Below are 17,828 nucleotides of genomic sequence, written 5' to 3' on the forward strand. Positions count from 1 at the left end.
AACATAATATATCCCCGTGCCCCTGCCCTAGCCCCATTGAGGGGGGTCGGGGTCTGGGGACAGTGGTCGCGCTGGGTATGGGCTGGGCATGGTGCAGCCGCCCAGCCCTGGAGCGGGGTGACGGTAGTGAGTCCTAGCAAGGGTCCAGCGATCATCAGGTGAAAGCAAGGCAACAAGCAGAGTTCGTGCTTCATACTTCGGAGCTCTTTATTTACACAAGGGTTTTGCACTCAAAACACTCCTATGTTGCAGTTAATGAAATTTGTGTAAATTTGCTGAAAAGAGTTTACAACGTGATTAATACATGTAGGGCCTAAGGCCAGAGGGGTAAGAGAGCTGTTGAATCTGTATTTTGAGTTGTGATAAATTTCTAATGTTCTAAAGCATTTTATGAAGATATAAATGCAAAGTACTAGCCAGATCTTGTATATTTAAATTATATCTATTTGTAACTAAAAKCTGAAATTATATTTAAAATTATAAAAGCTGGAACTTCATATTAAAATTATTACTTTCACAAGCTGATGTTCTGAAGTTGTTGCTTCAACAGTTGCTTGAACCRTATTTAAATACAAGAATGGTTATCATTTTCAACTTAAGTCTTTCTCTGTATCATCATTTCGTAGAAGTAACCTTTGGTCTGAAATGCTAATACATGACAGAAAATGTGTAAAAATTTCCTATAACAGGAAGAACGATGGCATGCTTTAGTGTTACTTTATGGTGCCAAACCACAGGCTACGGGATTTGGAATGGTGTATATATCCTGCTAACACCAATGTGTATTATATAAGAAGGCTCTTGTAATGAGTAGGCAGGTGATTCTCACTCTGGGCCTGTTTTGTCCCTGTGCAATTTACTGCAGATTTGGTCAGTCTGTGTGTCGCACCCACGTGCGGGTACGTACACCTCTCTGAGTGGAAGAAGCTGAAGCAGTATGCCCTACACCTGAGCCTCCGCTCAGATCTCTGTTTGACTGCTGCGGCTACTGTAACATAGGGTAGCCTATAGATCTGCCTGTGCCTGTTAGGTTTCTGTAATTGCCAACTGGTGTTTGAGCTCCTAATGACTCTAAATCAGAGTGACAGAGCRTAGGTTCTTGTCTCCTTTCACTTAGTAGACTTTGTGAGCACGTTTTACAATGTATGCATTTAAAAACATAAATGATTATTAATATTTTGTAATTTTAGGGCTCTGACTTGATTGAGTTTAGACCTAAGTGAATCTTGTTTACAATCCAATGCTATTGTATGAATTTATTCATATGAAATGCAAATTCGCTGATTAAATAAACCTGAAAATTTTATCAAAATTGCATCAACTGTTAGCTACATATCCGTATTTTTATTAATAAAAAAGAAACCAAATTCTTAATGTATGTTAGGAAGGAAAGGATTATTAATATGTTTTTTAYAGATACAATCAGATTGCAAAAAAGTTTCTCTTCTCTTTCTCTTTCTTTCCCTCTCTGTAAACTTCTTAAATATATCATACTGCAGGTAACACAGACAGTTAGTTACCTGGAAGGATCAAGAATCACAGAGTGATTTATGTTACGGAGCCATTACTTTCTGTGGTTAAGTAACTCTTGGTGCAAAAGAGGACTGTTAGGCTAAGGTATTAGATATTCTGCAACTTAAAGCAGCCAGAGAACTGTTCTGTGTTATAGGAAATGCAACAGCCTTTCTTGGAGTACTGCGACATGAACTGCGCCTTCAAGGCCAGTGGGACTGGTGTATGGTTGCTTATGAAATTTTTCTGTGGGGAAAGAAGTTTTCCCAGCCAGAGAGATCCAGTAACCAAAGTAAGCTTTTTTGTTCTTATAAGTTAAAGAATTAGAACAGGTGCCCTGTTGTTCAGTAATTCTTCAAAATTTTATGACTCATACTATGTGTGTGGTAGAAGATGCTTTAAGAATGCAGATGTRTGTGGCAGATTGATATGCACAGCCTTTCAGTCCAGAGAGGAATATATAGAAGACGCATATACTTAAACAGTTTTTGCTACAATCTGTCGAAAAAACATAGTCAGTTGAGAACTTCCTTTTCTGGTCAGTGGACTGTGATTAAATGTAGTGTGGCAATGATGCATCTCGACAYACAAGTGACTCTGTTAGACAGATGCTGTATGACCTCAGGCATTCAAGTTGGCTAAATGCAGTCTTAAAGTTTGAGGAGGGAGGATTTAGTAATTTTTTAAAACCGCTTAGGCAAGAATTAAGACACATCTATTATGTCAAGCGTTGCAACATGTTTACTGCAAAATAGGTCCTTAAAAGGTAGAGAAATAGAGAGGAAACAGAGAAAAAAATCTAGCAAAGAAATAATCCTTCAAGTCCCTTTGTGAAAAGTACACTGAGCTCCTGAAACAAATAGCACTTCTATGGTTAAGCTCTGCGGCTGGCTTTGGGAATCTTAACTTTCAATAGTAATCCTGGTGGGGTTGAATTTTCAGGCTGCATGTGAAAGAAGTGCCTAATTATGATTAAAATTATGTTAAATTTACCTTTTTTTAAAAAAAAAATGATTTAACCTTTCAAAATTCTATTCTTCCACCATCCTAACTGAGTAAGAAAAGAATATTAGTATTTGTGTTGCAGCAATAAAAGTAAATAGCTTTTCGCATGAATTGTGTGTACAGGTGAGTGGATTTTGTTTTGTTTTTATGGGAAGGCTCCTTTAATAAATGTGTTTTAAAAATTCACCTYAATCTATATTTGTTTGACCAATCCATTATGCAGAGTAAAAGCTATATAAGTTATTATAAGCAAATGTATGTTTTCATCTCTGGAGACCTGATGGTGCTTTGAAACAATTTTCTGAAAAAACAGGATAAYGGATTGGAACAGAGAAGCAACTACTTTCACAAAATTCCTTTAGATAAGGAAATTACTAAAGTAGTAAGTATCATTGCCTTGGAATCCACTTAATAATGTTTGTGAAGAGTATATTAACCCTCGTGCATTAGTGGTAAAACATTTTTTTCCTTGATGAGAAATACTACTTTTCCACCAAAAATCTACCAGAATGTTATGYAGACTCTGGCTGAATTATCCAGAGATATGAGACCTATCTTTTAGMTATACTGAAGAAARCGATGCTTGTTTTATKGAGAAATGWATGGAAATCTGGATATTTTGTCATCTTTTATACTTTATGCATTAGAATGATGAATGGAGTGGATATACAGATGCAACTAGCTCTACCTAGTCAACTTGTCCATTTTACCATCAGTCATTGCTGACCCTTTTCTACTGTCCATGCCAGTGTTTTTATCCCTTATCCAGAGGGATGAACCTAGTGTTTTCACTTGGAAACAACTCTGAAACTTAACTTTAAATATTACAAATACCTAAAGATCATTTAAATAAAATATAGAAAATTAAATACTAGTTTTGCATATAAAGTGGGTTTAATGTTCTAGGTGTGATTCCAGATCACTCTTTTAGACTGTTAACTTTACATTCGTATTTAACAAATGACATTATTCAGTTTCATGGGGTCACTGTGTCAAAATGTCTGTGTTAGAACTTAAATTTATTTCCAAAGGTTCTTTAAGTGGGCAGATAGGAGTGGTGTGTTAGAATGATTTACAGTCTCTGATTCCCCATGCAGATTTTAAGACTTGGAACGTAGTCTATGATGTAAATTTTAAGTCTAGGTGGATTCAGCTACTCTGTAGTGGCATACTGAATGAATGGGACTGGTATCCCAAATATGGGTGGCTGACCCTATTCTGGGTCCCTCTATTTCTATCTCCTGATCGAAYTGACAATTTATCTACCTCTTGCCTGTTAACTTTAGTGGAGTAGATGCATGTGTGGCTGTGGCCAAATTTTGCTTTGTTAGCATCCTTTCTTGGAAAGCCTTATGGACTCCTATGGGGTCATCAGTTATTGGGTATAGACAAGAGATGCCAATCTGAGAGTGCACAAATTGAAAAGTAAGGAAAAGTTTTTATAAAGCCATCGACTATCTTCATTGGATCATAGGGCTGCTTTTTATYACAAAATTTATTTTGCTGTGCTATAAATTAATGCACGTATATTAGTGATGATCTCTGCTATGGGACTGCTGACTTTGTACTCTACGATAGTCAGGCACCGAGTGTAAATTTCACTGACTGACTAAAAGTGCAGAGGAAATGAGTGGGTAATGAGAGCAGAGCAGCCAGTTCTTTAATTGAATTAARAGCCGGGTGACACCAATGCAGACACCTGTCCAATTACAGACAGGCCAAGGTGTTTACCATTGCTGTACAAGCGATTTGAAGATGACAGAAATCTTTCCGCCCACAGATTAACATAATGAAGGAGAACAGATTACAGTGGATGCTGGCCAAACAGATAGGTTGGCAGCTGAGAAAAAAGTAGTTTGCTGAAGTATGTAAATAAAACCTGTGCACTTTCTATTGCCTACCTATGCAGCACATCTGTTTCTTTGTTGAGAGAACATAGTGCAGAGTATGTGTGTGTGAAAGAAATATGTTAATTATGAGATAAACAAAATATTTTCTCAGTTGCTGCCTTTACTGAATACATTTTTTTTTTTTAAGTAACAGATACCTGATTTTTCAAAGGATTTTTTTTTCCTTCAAATTCTCACTGTTCTTCACGAACCTGCTGGATAACATGATGTAAAACCTGTTGCATTGCAGATGCGTCATGTAAAATCTTTCTACTTTGTCAAAAGTAAAAAGCACAGCTAAAGAGCCCAACTCAAACCTTCTACTGCTATGGGCAGCTTTCTGCATATGTGCTACCGTGGCTCTCAATGCCTGAAGCCACTTGTGACCCTGCAGAATGTCTTCCATCAGAAAAGGCAAGGAGCGTTAATTCACTGCTTCATAAGARAAGAATGCTACAAGTGCTAAATGTACAAATAAAACTAAATTGCATACTGAAGCACAAAGGAGTAAATAGGGATATAGCATTTATACTACACCATGCTTCTCTTAACCTAGAACTTGAAAATGTCACAGTTAAAGGATTTGGTTTCTGCATGCGTCTATTTGCTGAAGGTAATTCATACAGTACCTTTTATGTTTTCCCATGTTTAACTCTTTATGATCTGGAAATAAGTGTTTTGTCTGTACTAAGTCTTAAGGCAAAAAAAAGTTTGTTTGTTCAGCAATGAGGAGGTTTCTGTGATAAGGAGTGTAATTACTGTAGAATCCAGTATTCCTGCTTTACAGGGATACTAACACTTTGAAATATCATTATTTTCTATTTTATGCGTATTAAATACTCTTAAAAATATTTGCCTTTCTTTGGGAAAAGATTTTCGGCAAGTTTTTTGGGTAATGACTGACACAGCGTTCTTTTTCCTCTTTGTAGCATTTCCATTAGCTTGTTAAGATGGTAGTACAACTTTCCACTGTTAACGGAGAATTTGCAAAATCAAAAACATAACGAGAAAGAGCTGATTCTAATCAACATTTAACTTTAGCACAACTACAGTATAGTGACTGTTGTCACTTCTGATTACTTTTCGCGTGTAAGAGTACAACTTGACCTCAGATAATTCAAAGATCTTTGCAATGTCAGCCCTCCAAGATTTTGAAGAAATTACAAGATAAGACACAAACATTACTAATTCAATGAAAGTTAACCTCATTTACATGTGAACACACTTATTAGAAAAACAGAGTAGAAAAATGTATGGATTTACTTTAAGTGATTGTCCCACTCGGAAAATAATATAATAATGCTATGACTAGTAACCTTCCAGCATAAAATTCTCAAGACCATTTTTGTTGGTATGAAGGGCTCATAAAGGGGAAAAGACTTTCTGCTTAAAGCTAAGTGTGTGTTGCATTCTATTCAGTAATTTTTCAAAAACTGATACTATGGACTGATTATCTGTTTGTATACTGAAGGACTTTGCACTCTCATCGTACTAAGGGAGATTTGGCCAAAAACGATGGTTCTCTGAGGTACTTGTTTTTCCAAAGCTGTTTATGCAAAGATACAGCTTTGAAACATCCCAGTATGGGACAGTTCCTAAGCAAAATAGGTTGCACCACAAAAATAATTGTATGTTTTCTTAGTGCAACACTCCATTGATTTTACTAAATGCCATTATAGTAGAGGTGAGAATATGGTTCAAAATGAAACTTGACATGAATTGACCTTCTTTTACATTAATTATTTCTGCATTTTCATTCCATATTGCTTTATTGTCTGACCTACTTTGAAGTAGGAAGTGCTAGGTGGTTTTGAAAATTACTGAAAATACTTTAATTTCTATGTAGTCCTACCATATAGTTCAGTTTGAAATACTGTTTATTTTTTAAATGATAAGGAGCGATGTCTGATTCCTACGGTATTTTTGTTAGTTTGGGGTTTTTTGTTTTGTTTTGTTTTTGATAGGAACAGTGTATCAGGATGACTATTTATCTTTTCTTTTCCTCTGGGATTGAAACCAAACTGGTATGACATGTAGCTAATCTATTTGTGAGAATCTAGCAACTTTTCTTCAGTAAGAGCAGCAGGACCTGAAAAAGCACAAGCTTACAAATCTTTTTTTCTTGTAAATCATTGAGTACTGTGTCATCTGAATTATGTGACCATGGTAGTATAGCAAACATACGTCTTATACACTGCCACTAAAGTAATGGAACACAAGTGGGATGTTTCATACACGAAATAGATTTTAGCTTAAAAATGAATAGGGGTAACAGTGCAGAGGTAGCATTAAAACATTTTTGTCCTGGGAGAAAGTGAAAATTCCTTGGAAAAACAAAATGTGTATCAGAATTAATTTGATGAGGGAAGGACTAAGAAAAAACCTGAGCTGACTGTTATTATTAAGACATGCACCTCAATCTTGAAATGGTGTCCGTTATAGTGAAGAACTAAAGGAACTTAACTGAATTAATAGTATACTGAATGTAATAAAATGCCATTTACTCTTAATTTGTTTTTCAGAATTTAAGTCCTGGAACACTGGAAGTGAAACCTTGAGTTCTTTTTCTTTTGCACTCATAACAATGGAAGCAAATTATGAAAAATCTTAATATTTTTACTTCTGTCTTTGTATATATGTATAAAAATCTGAACACTGTGTATTTATAACATCTTGCTTTTGTCTGTTGTAGGCGTATTGACGGGCTTGCATCCCTTCACAAACTACGGTGTAACCCTAACTGCTTGCACTTTGGCTGGCTGTACTGAGAGCTTGCATGCATTGAACATCTCCACTCCACAAGAAGGTAAAGTAATTTCAAAGGTCTTGACTTCCACATTTCAGTCATGAATAATAAAACAGGAGAAGAGCTAAATGCTGCAAAGCCATTTGCTGGAAAACCCCAACCTAATTTGATGACAAAGTGCATTGCCAGGCCATAATTGCTCCATTTTTTGGGGGGGTGTGAAAATGAATCAAACTCCATACCCTTTAATGACATGCATCTTTAATAGCTGTAATGCAGATTAATGGGCTTTTTAATTGCTGTTACATTGTTCATGCAAGAGCCTTGTCATTAATATGAAGCATCTGAAAGATTAATGAAAGCTTCCTCATTTTACTATGGCTCAGAAGTAAATCTAGAGACAGTCTGACTAAAAAGAATTGATTGTATGGCTCAGTATGAAATTGAGAATCAAACGGTTGATTTCCGTGGTTTCTTTTAGCTGCTAAACACCAGCAATAGGCAACAATTATTTCAATGTGATGAAACCTCCAAATACCAATTGAGTTATTTATTAATCACTGTTCATATTTTCCCTTCTCTTCTAAGCTGTTTTATGTTTTATTGTGCTCAGACTTAAAGGTTGTAGTGTAAATTAGTGTTTTCTAAGCTTCCATTAAGATCTAAAGTAGGAAGAAAGAGAAAGTATGTTTTGGATTTAGAGAGTAACTTGGTAAGTAATGCACATCAGTTACTGAAGAAACTGTTCCCACAAGATCTGCAGCGTATCTGACTCCATTCTCAGTTAAACATAAAGTCCAAGCCGGATTCTTTTCCCAGTCACACCCTTCTAAATTCATGTTAATCAAGTCAAAACCATCAGTTATTCCAAATTTATACCAGTAACGTACTGAAGACTTTGACTTATATTTATGGAACAGTATTTAATCTTTCATGCTGTGATACAGTTTTCAAAATTCCCTCCCTCCCACAGTCCTGTCTAGTAACTCTCATAGTGTTGCGTTTTTAACAAGGCTTTCCATTGTTTTATCTTCTCCTGTAATTTAGATACTAATACAGTACCAATAAAAGAAATAAAATTTTAACATGAGGTTACAAGAATTACAATCATAATGATCAAAATAATGCTCAAGTGTTGAACTGTTAATAATAACAGTAAAAAACTGTTACCAAAGCAGATATGCCTGCAAGGAATTGTCCCAATGGAGTTTGCCATCTAATATTGTTAGAACATAATTTTGATGTGAACACATTAACAGTTATGACCAGCACCAATCAAATCAAAACCCAATTACTGCCTGTTGAAAGTTCTAAATAAACTCTCCTAGTTTGTCTGGTGGCATTATCAATGAAAGCCTCTGACAGTCAGATAGGTAATGGACCCTGTGATGGAAACATGAAATATGGTACTGTGTTTGTCTTTTTGGTGTAATACAGTAATTTAAAAAAATTGTTTATATCTCATTTTCTAAGCTGTGTAAATGTACTTGCTAAGGCAGGAGTTCTACATGTGTTTTAGAAAAATACCCACCGTGTGTGCTGCCATATYAAGAAGGTTTAGGAAGGAAGAGTTTGTGTTTTCCTCCCCACCCCCCAAGATCAAATAAAGCCATAGGGAACATGTTTTATTCCTCCGAAGAATTGAATAAAAAGTCAATGTATGGAGTTTCTATTTTTGAATGCTCTTGTTACACGCTCTTAGTAACGGTGAATTGATGATACGTAAGATAGACACCATATCACACCCTGCAGCTATCCCAGTTTCCCTCTTGAAACATTCATTACTTTATATTGTTTTCACATCACCAGCCACTGCTAGTTATTGTTTTAAATTGCTAACACAGAGCTTGTATATTACAAGATATTCCTTCCAGACTAAGGCCCAAGCTCTGCTCCCCTTGCAATACTCGATGAGATTGCTTTGGTTCTAAGATATAACTCACTGGAAAGGTGAGAGAGTTGGCCTTTTACATTATATCCATTACCAACTTTCAGTATATTATGTACACAAAATCTATGCTAAACAAACATTATTACCTGTTGAATTACAGAAGTCTGAAATAAGGGATGTGTGCATAATATAGCATCAGCATCGATGATTAGAAAAAAAAGTGATCACTTTGTAATTTGGAATAAAAAACATCAAGAAAGAGAAATGAACTTGTACTAAAAATAGGCTGTACTAAAATCATGCCCCCCTCCCTTTTTTAATGTTATCAATCATGAAAGATTAAGACATACAAGCACAGTTACTGTCCTAAAGAGCAAAGTATATATCCTTATCTTTCACAGAAGATTGTTTGGCTAGGAAGGCTCACATGTGACAGAAGAGTTCTCAAAATGTTGGTCTTGCAGTCAGTAGTAGTAGTAGTTGTTCACTAAAATTATGTATTATTTGTGAAAAGCCAAAAATGTTCTTATATGTTGCTCTAGCAGATTCACAATGATTTTAGAGCTGCCTCTGATTTATTTTCATGGAGTCTTAGGAATGTGGTTAAGACTCCTTCCCTCCCCTTCCTCCTTTACTGCCCATTATATATATCATGCATTATATGTTTATTTGTTTGTTTTTTCCAGCCCCTGAAGACGTGCAGCCACCCACAGCAATATCCTTTCCCACGTTCCTGCTAATGAGTTGGAATCCACCAAAAACACCAAATGGTATTATTACACAGTATACTTTATATGTGAATGGACTACCAATTTATTCTGGGAATGGAACCAAATATGTTGTAAAAGGTGAGCTCTGTGCTAGGCATCATGTCGGATGAGTATCTCATAGTTGCTGTGAGTTTCCCAGAGTTTCTCTGCTTAGAGAGTCAACTGTGTCACTCCAGTGGAAGGTGGAGTGAGCCAGTAATGAGGCTATATGGAAGATTTAGGAAGTTTGGACTGAGCTGTGAGGTTGAGCCCTCTGTTAACATGATAGTATTGATGAGGTTAGTCCTTTGGCTTACAGTGTCAGGCTTCCAAGATATTTCCTGGCTGAGGCTGAAATTACGTAATTCTTCTGCTCTCACATGGACCTGGGTCACAGCCCATCATGCTAACTTTTATTCTCCCTGGGGGTCCTTATTTAAGAGCAGCTCTATTATTTCTGGTAAAAAGTGAGCAGACCAGTGCCTTTTTTTAAGGCAAAGTATTACTTGTTACAATAAAAGCATTTCAGAGAAAAACAATTAAAACTAAAATAAAAATGGGCTGTATACACTTCAAACCCTGACAGTTTCATTTTTTTCAGAGAATTTTTCTTAGCACTCCTCTCTGTTGGGAGTCTTACAGATAATTGTACACCTGCTTTTTTGCCATGGAGTCTCTAAATCTTTTTTTGTGTTACTGTTTCACAGGATCTGAGTCATCTTTTAATAATTTTTGTAACTTTTTGATCTGGTAGCATCCAGCTCTCAAAGCAAGTAAACTATAAGCTGTTGCAGACAAGAGATATGACAGACAAATTGAGTATTTTTTCCCACTGTCGTGCTTGGTCATTCTTAATTAGCGAGCCATTGTGCTGCTTTTCCGAACAGCCCATGTTTAACTCACCTGTTCAATGCATAAAGTAAATCCATTTCCAATGAGTTCTGTAATCTCTGTCTATAGTCAATTTATCTCAGTATTCTTAAACTTTTACATAGAAGCTGTATGAATGTTTTGGGGGAATATAAGGAAACATAGTTATCTGACTTCCTATTTTAACTTTACTGGTAGAGTTTAATTAGGTATCCAAGTCATTTGTTCAGACTAAGATTATTCTTAGAACACAAAAAACAAATTAATCAAAATTTTAGACAAGAAATATCACAGCAAAACGTAATCACTACTCTGGTCCAATCAGAATTTGTATATGTTAATAGGTACAAATAAAACTAAAACATTTCCTTTGGACTACTGAAGAAAGAGTGTCAAGCCATACTTTCTTTTTAATGTAAGGCCTTAAAATTCAAAGACATTTCTACATCCTGAGTTAGTGTAAAACATATTTAAAAATTCTTATGGTTCAAATTTCTTTGCCTTGAASAGGCCATGAGCTACTGGTGTGGTGGGTCAGTTCTGACACTGAAAAATGAATCCAGTTAGAGAACCTCCTGAAGGCTGTTGATGATCGCTATAATAAATAGTGCACACTTTAAGTCAAACTTTTTCATTCTGTATTCAAAGGTAATGGATTTTTCGTAACCATAGTAACCTTAGTGTATTTCTGGATAAATACATGAGGTATATACATTCTGGTTTTATTTTTGAATATAAACTACCACATTATGTATTACTAATAATATGAAAAGTAGAATATAGGTTAGCATAATGACAGCTCAAACTAGTATGCATTTTTCTTCTGCAAAAAGAAATAAATATTTATCAAAAGTATAGGTTCAATTAATTTCCTCCCTCCCCTCAGTTTTCTGATATTCTTGTAGTGCCATTTATCTTTTTTTGCAGTATCTCCATTGCCATCCCATAACACTGTTCTTAAGAGTTTTGAAATGGAAATAATTGTGCTTCCAATCTTACTAAAATCATTATTGAAAGTTCATCATAGGAATTTTTACTGGTGTGTTCATATGCAACCTGGTTGTAAATTGAAAAGGAATATAAAAGATCGGAGGAAATGTTCACCATAATACAGTTGTTTGTTTGTTTTTGCATTCAGGTCTGATTTTATCCAGACCCATAGCTAAAATGTATACTTATTAATAGAAATCAGAATTAAGTGATTTTTATAGTTGTGCTTTTAGAAATTAAGAATAGGACAAGTTGAAAAGGCTGAGAATTTGATTCCCCACTTCCCATCCCCCAAATCTTGAATGATTACATGGAGCTTTTTCAGCTACATCAGATTACGTTCAGCTAAACTAATCAAAGGAAAAGTCTTTTGATTCATAAAATTCCTAGAGGAGCTTTTGTTGCTTTTATCTGGAAATAATTTGTTTTTCTTTATTTTAACTTCGATAATTCTGTTCCAGCTGAGCATTTCATAACTTTGTTTTCATGTTTTTTTTTTTAGGTAGACCTAAGATATAATGAGAACAGAGACTCCTGTTTATTCCAAACTAACCTTTTGCATAAAAATTTCAGCCCCTAAACTTTGATTACACCAAGAAACATCCTGGTTCCCCCAAGCTGCTGAACTAGTCTAGTACAAGAGGACCCAGTGAAGGCAGTTTTACTAGCTTTTGCAGAACCTGAAATTTAGTTCCAGTGCCTCCAGGATGGGCAAGGCTCTTGAGCTGGGATCACAACCTTCTCCTAGTATACTAGTATTCAGTAGGATACAATTATTTACCTTGGTGTCCCATCTTCTCATCAGGACTGGCAGTATCTCAGTGCTAATGGGAGCTTCCTTTTTTGCCTTCTCCTCAAAGGGAAGTCTAGTGAATCAGCTCAGATTGCCCTGTGCAGGAGTGCATGACAGGACACCTCTACATGGTGTAGGGATCAGACTATTTGCTTTGGTCCTATTTTATTTAGCTGCCAATTTTTCACTTTGCCTGAGGGAGAAGAAATGATCTGAGCTAGCAGGTTGGGATTTGGATCATTAGAAATCCCAGTCATTCTGAATGAAGTCTTTTTAAAATCTTGCTTAGATCTGTATATCTTTAATTTGAACCGGTTTTGCTTCTTTTCAGAGCCCAAGCTTCTCTCCTTTGTAGGCTAATGCTGAAAGAGTTATAATATTGTTTTCTGCAAGAGCAGTTTTACATTGAAAAGTTGGATATTTGACTTTCCAGAGTTCCTCATATCTCCTTCCCTCTTTCCTAGCTTCCTGCTTTTTTTCCTTATTTTTATCCTTGCAGTGTTTATCCTAGTCTTACTGATGACTTATTACCTCATAATAATAATATGTTACTGACCCTAACCAAAAAGCCAAAGTTCATCCTCTTTGACATCTGTTTCCTAATCATTTGGCAAAATGATTTTCCTAATTTAATAACTATACAGCTGAGTTCCTGATTAGTTGACTATACCAGAAAGTCACAGATTCTCTGAATGTTTTTTGAACTCTTGAAATGCTGCATCTATTGGAATAGTTCAATTTGTTTAAAACTTTTCATAATAAGAAAAAATCTGATCTGTCCAAAAATTAGTACTTTGCTGAGTTTTACTTCAGACTATGGGAAGCATAATTGGTTTGTGCCCACACTAGTTAATCCATGACGTGAGAAGGGATATGTTTTCTCAACACTATAACTGCAAATAAATTGTTAGCTTTGTTCCTGATCTTGACAGTTGTGGAGAGCTTGAAATACTCATTGATTTTCATGGAAATTCAAGTGTTTGTTATCTCTAGGGGTTGAGCTGTAATTAAAAAGGAAACCCTTTAAAAGCACATATGGCAAATGTACACTTTACCACATTGAAAAGGGGCATCCATTAGGCATCCATCATCCATTAGTGTCTTTAAATATCTTCCTCGTATTGACAAACCCCGTTTGTGTTGTGAGTAATAAAGCACTAGAAGCAAGTCAGCCCCTGCACCCCCAGCACCTTTGCCTCGAGCTGCCATTGTTTCTTCTGCTTTTCACCTTTCCCCATTTGCCCTATGTTGTACTACTTTTTGATGCTGTCTGAGTGCTATTTCACATCCTAAATTACAGTGAAAGCTTATTGTCTCCTATGGGTAGGGACCTCGAGGAGCCTAGAACAAGCCAGGAGAAAATACCCAATTCAGGGTCCTAGCTGGAATTTAGGCTGAGTGAATCCAGGCTCTTGTTTTCATGCTTCTGGATTTTATATCTGAGAGTTCAGGAGCTCCTGTAACCAAGACCAGCAGCTGCAGCTCAGGAAAAGAAATTGCAACAACGGCCCTACTCTCCAAAATTGGATACTTGAGGAGCTGAGCTGGTAGCTGTGAGGAGAGGGAGTAACTTGTAGGGATACATCCCAAATTCTTAGCAGAAATCACATGATCATGTACAGTCTGATCTTTCAAAGGCTTTTGACTTAGGAAAATTTGAGCGGGAGGCTCTGAGGAGAGGAACAACGAGTGCAAACATGCAAATGCTGATAGGCAGATTGGAATTTTCTACTTTGAAACGTGGAGATTTCTTTATGTAATGTTCTTGAGGTTTTTTTTTTTGTTTGTTTGTTTTGGTTTTTTTTTTATCCATCTCAAAAACTTTCCCACCTGCTTACATGAAAGATGAAACAAGATAGATATTACACTGGAAAGTAATAGAGAGCAATGCTCTGAGCTAATGGTGCCAATACCATCTAAAATGCAGAAAGGCATAAGCAGAGATTTCTAGTGATAGGTAATGATCAAATGTGACCAAAATGTTAAGTTTTGTTTTGGTGGAAATATTATCATTGTAAAGGCACATTCTGAAAAAAAAGATTAGTGTCAAAGTGTTCTTCTCTCCTTAAATGCTGCACACACCAAGGTGTGTGTTATCTACACTGTTTACAAAGAGCAACTTTGTAGATAACTTTAGAATACAAAATGTTTGTAAATCTCTCTTTGTACTGAGCTTGTAGATGTACATGTCTACATTTTCTGCAGCATATAGTACTTGACAATGTTAACAAATTGTGTTCATATAATTTCCCTAGCAGATTCTAATGGTTCTGATCATGAATTTTTAAAAAGAAGATAGTCTTATTAATGCTCAGCTGTTTGAAACTTGCTTTTCTTTGCCAACCTGTAAGAAGTGTTTCCAGTATGTTTCCAGTATTTCAGGGAGGAGATCCAATTGACTGTGTTACAAAGGCAGATCCTCAGCTGAATTAAACCAGTAGAGAGTTATCCTAAATTACATCCCCCACAAGTTTAATAAGCATTCCTGATGTCTGTGACAAACAGCTTTGGATCAGTTTTGCAGAGAAAGTATTGAAGAGTTCCTTGGAAAAGGTGAGAAAATTAGGTCATCAAGATTTATTCTAAGAACATAAACTAAACTTTGGATTGTTCAAATTGTTACCAGACCTGAGTGTTGAAGGGCTGATCCTAGCAAATCAGGAGGACAGGATGGGAGCTTTGTTTTTCTCTGAAAAAGAGACAGATGTTTGACACACATGAAAACTGAGTTCAACATATCTGAAGATTAAAAATGGGAGAACCCAGTTAGTACCTGTATTTTTTTTAATGTTGCTGTAAACTGGTAGTAATTATAGTACAAACTATGTACAGCCACATACAGTTACCGTGTTCTAGTGAAAAGTGCTCAGTTTTTGTTCTTTTTATCCCTATTTTTAGTACTGCTTATTTTAAGTGATAGGCTCATGATAAGAATGTCTATCATTATATCAATATAATACTTAAAGTGAAATGATTTGAATGAGGGAAAATCCATAGAAGAATTGTATGTAGTATAGAGGAGAATTGCAAGGAAAAATGTTACTGAGAAAGCAATACTCCTTATGTTTTATTAAGATATCACTGCTGTTCTCATGATTACTTTTCAAATATTTTTGAGTTATGAGAGTATTTAAAAACACTTATTTCATGCCCTAAGGATTTGTGCTCCTTTGTTTTAGGACCTGCTCAAAGATGAAAGAGAGAGCTTCTGTCTTAAAGGACAACAGCTAAAAAATTCTGTAGTCCTATGGTATGGGATTATATCCCATCTTCCAAGTTGCAGTGAAATACCTGTAAAAATACCAGAATAAACCAAGAGTGTTCTTCCACTAGGATGTTTTGGGAAGAGTGGTTTACTGTTCAGTATAATGAAGGTGTCAGATTTATGTTTATTACAACTCCAGATTTCACAGTTCTTGAATTTGCTCTGAAGCAGAGACTTACTTTACAGCATTGTGAGCCTTACATTGAGACCCAAAGAGATATGACCCAAAGTCTCTTTCTTATTGGCAGACTCTTGCAATAATATGCTACAGTTCCAGGCCTACCACTCATACATGACTTAACAGCGAATCCAGATGATAAGGCATACAGGAAATAACTTTTCTAGGATGGTATGTAAAGAAYATCTGCTGCTGCAGGCTTTATGCTGGTCTGAGTATACCTTTAAACTTACAATGGTGCACCTAGCACTAGAGGGCAGAGTACACCAGTTTTATAGAGGAAGTGGCCTTCCTCAAGAAGTTGTATGGAAGCTAAGAAAGCACATTTGATACACCTGAACTGGTGACACTGACACTGCCAGTGACCGGTAGCACTGTAATTAATTCTGCAGACTCAGAATGCAGATTCAGCAGGCACAAAACCAAAGGGCAAATGGGTTGCCTGAGTATGGCATTTCTGTATTTCAGCTTCAGAGAGAAAGATCTGGTCCACTTATTGGACTTAATAGTACAGATCTGGAGAATTTAGAAAGGAGGGGGGTTGGGGTTAGGGTAAAAGCATTATGTTTATTTGTAGCAGCTCTGTTGTATCATTTTCTGTTGCAGTGCATTAGTGCAGTGTTAAATAAAATCTGCTTATTTAAAATCCTTTTAAATAGTGTTTAAATATTTCCTGCTGATACAATCTGCTAAAGTAGTTATCCTTGCTGCAGATTTCAGTTAACCTTGTCGCAGATATTAAGCCTGAAGCTACAGAGACTTTTAGAGGCCTTGATTATAGAGCAAAACCTAATGGTGTCATTATAAAACCACAGCTGGACAAGCTTCTGGAATCCTTGTCCTTTGATCAGATTTGGGTAACACAGCAAGCTGGGAGAGAACTCACGCTAACCCTGCTGGAGTTGCTGAGCTCTCAGGTTGCCTGAGTAGCACTTTCCAAAAACTAAAATGCAACATGAATTATAAAATAAGAGGGATTGGTACTTCCCAATCTTCTGTGTGTACAAATACAAACTGGAGCAAATAACTACCCCAAAGCTAATAGCTCTGGAATGGGGAGAGACCTTTTTCTCCTTTCGCTTCTGACAGTATGGAAGTGTTTTGGCTTCTAGTTCTTGTTTTAAACAAAGAGAAGAAAAACATTGATTTCAAGGGTTATCTATCTAAATTCCTTAACGAGAGTTAAAGCCAATCAAAAATGTAACCCCCCCACCCAGATTATTTTGTGCTGCAATCTTATTTCACAATTAACTGTCAAATTTAGACATATTTAGGCTCTTAGTCCTTTAGTCTGCCCTTCACAGATATGTAGATTGGTGAGCAGAGTTAAAGACGTTGAGATCACTTCAAAAGATGGTGTGTACTGAGAAAGAGATTTCAACCAAGTATTTGTTGGAGTTCAGTTAGTAAAATTTAAAAACAGACTTTTCTTTGGAAATGGCAGAGCTGATCGTCCAGATATTACCATCAAAGAATACCTTCAAAGAATATAGTTGAGTGTATTGCGTCTACTGTATTTGTGAGATGAGAGACAAATCTGGCTCCTGTGTGGTGGTCAGAAAACACTGAACACTGGGCAGTGTGAAAGAGTCCACTTCAGTCATTACCTTTGTCTTAAGCAATTGGTATCACGTAATATAAGCCACTGCGTCATATAGCCATGAATTCTAATGAGATTYTTGCCAGGACCTTATCTAAAACTTACCACATTCAATAAATCTTGGAGATGTTCTGCTCTGTTTTGTGGATTTGCAGAAGCACTCCAAGACTTCAGAAGCACTGCTCTCAGTAGCAAATTCTTGTTTTGCCACTTTCTTATTCCTTCTGCTTTAGCATTGCCTTTCTTGAAAAAAGTCACCCAATTTCATGTGTCTTGCCTGCCTCCAGTCTCATACATTTTACCTACCTCCCTTCTGGGATTTTTGAAGGACATAATCTGT

At 36.2% G+C, this 17,828-nt stretch overlaps 1 protein-coding gene across 1 annotated transcript in view; it reads left to right on the forward strand.

Moving 5' to 3' along the window:
• Window positions 1-17,828, forward strand: part of USH2A (usherin) — a 399,365-nt gene that overhangs the window by 165,791 nt on the left and 215,746 nt on the right. Inside the window, exons 30-31 of the mRNA XM_085300119.1 lie at window positions 7,099-7,212; window positions 9,730-9,891. Coding sequence (XP_085156245.1) covers window positions 7,099-7,212; window positions 9,730-9,891 — 276 coding nt within the window. The remainder of the gene's footprint in view (window positions 1-7,098; window positions 7,213-9,729; window positions 9,892-17,828) is intronic.

This window comes from Rhea americana, unplaced genomic scaffold (assembly GCF_003343005.1).
Source record: "Rhea americana isolate MKP2758 unplaced genomic scaffold, rheAme1 scaffold_160, whole genome shotgun sequence".
Classification (NCBI taxonomy): Eukaryota; Metazoa; Chordata; class Aves; order Rheiformes; family Rheidae; genus Rhea; species Rhea americana.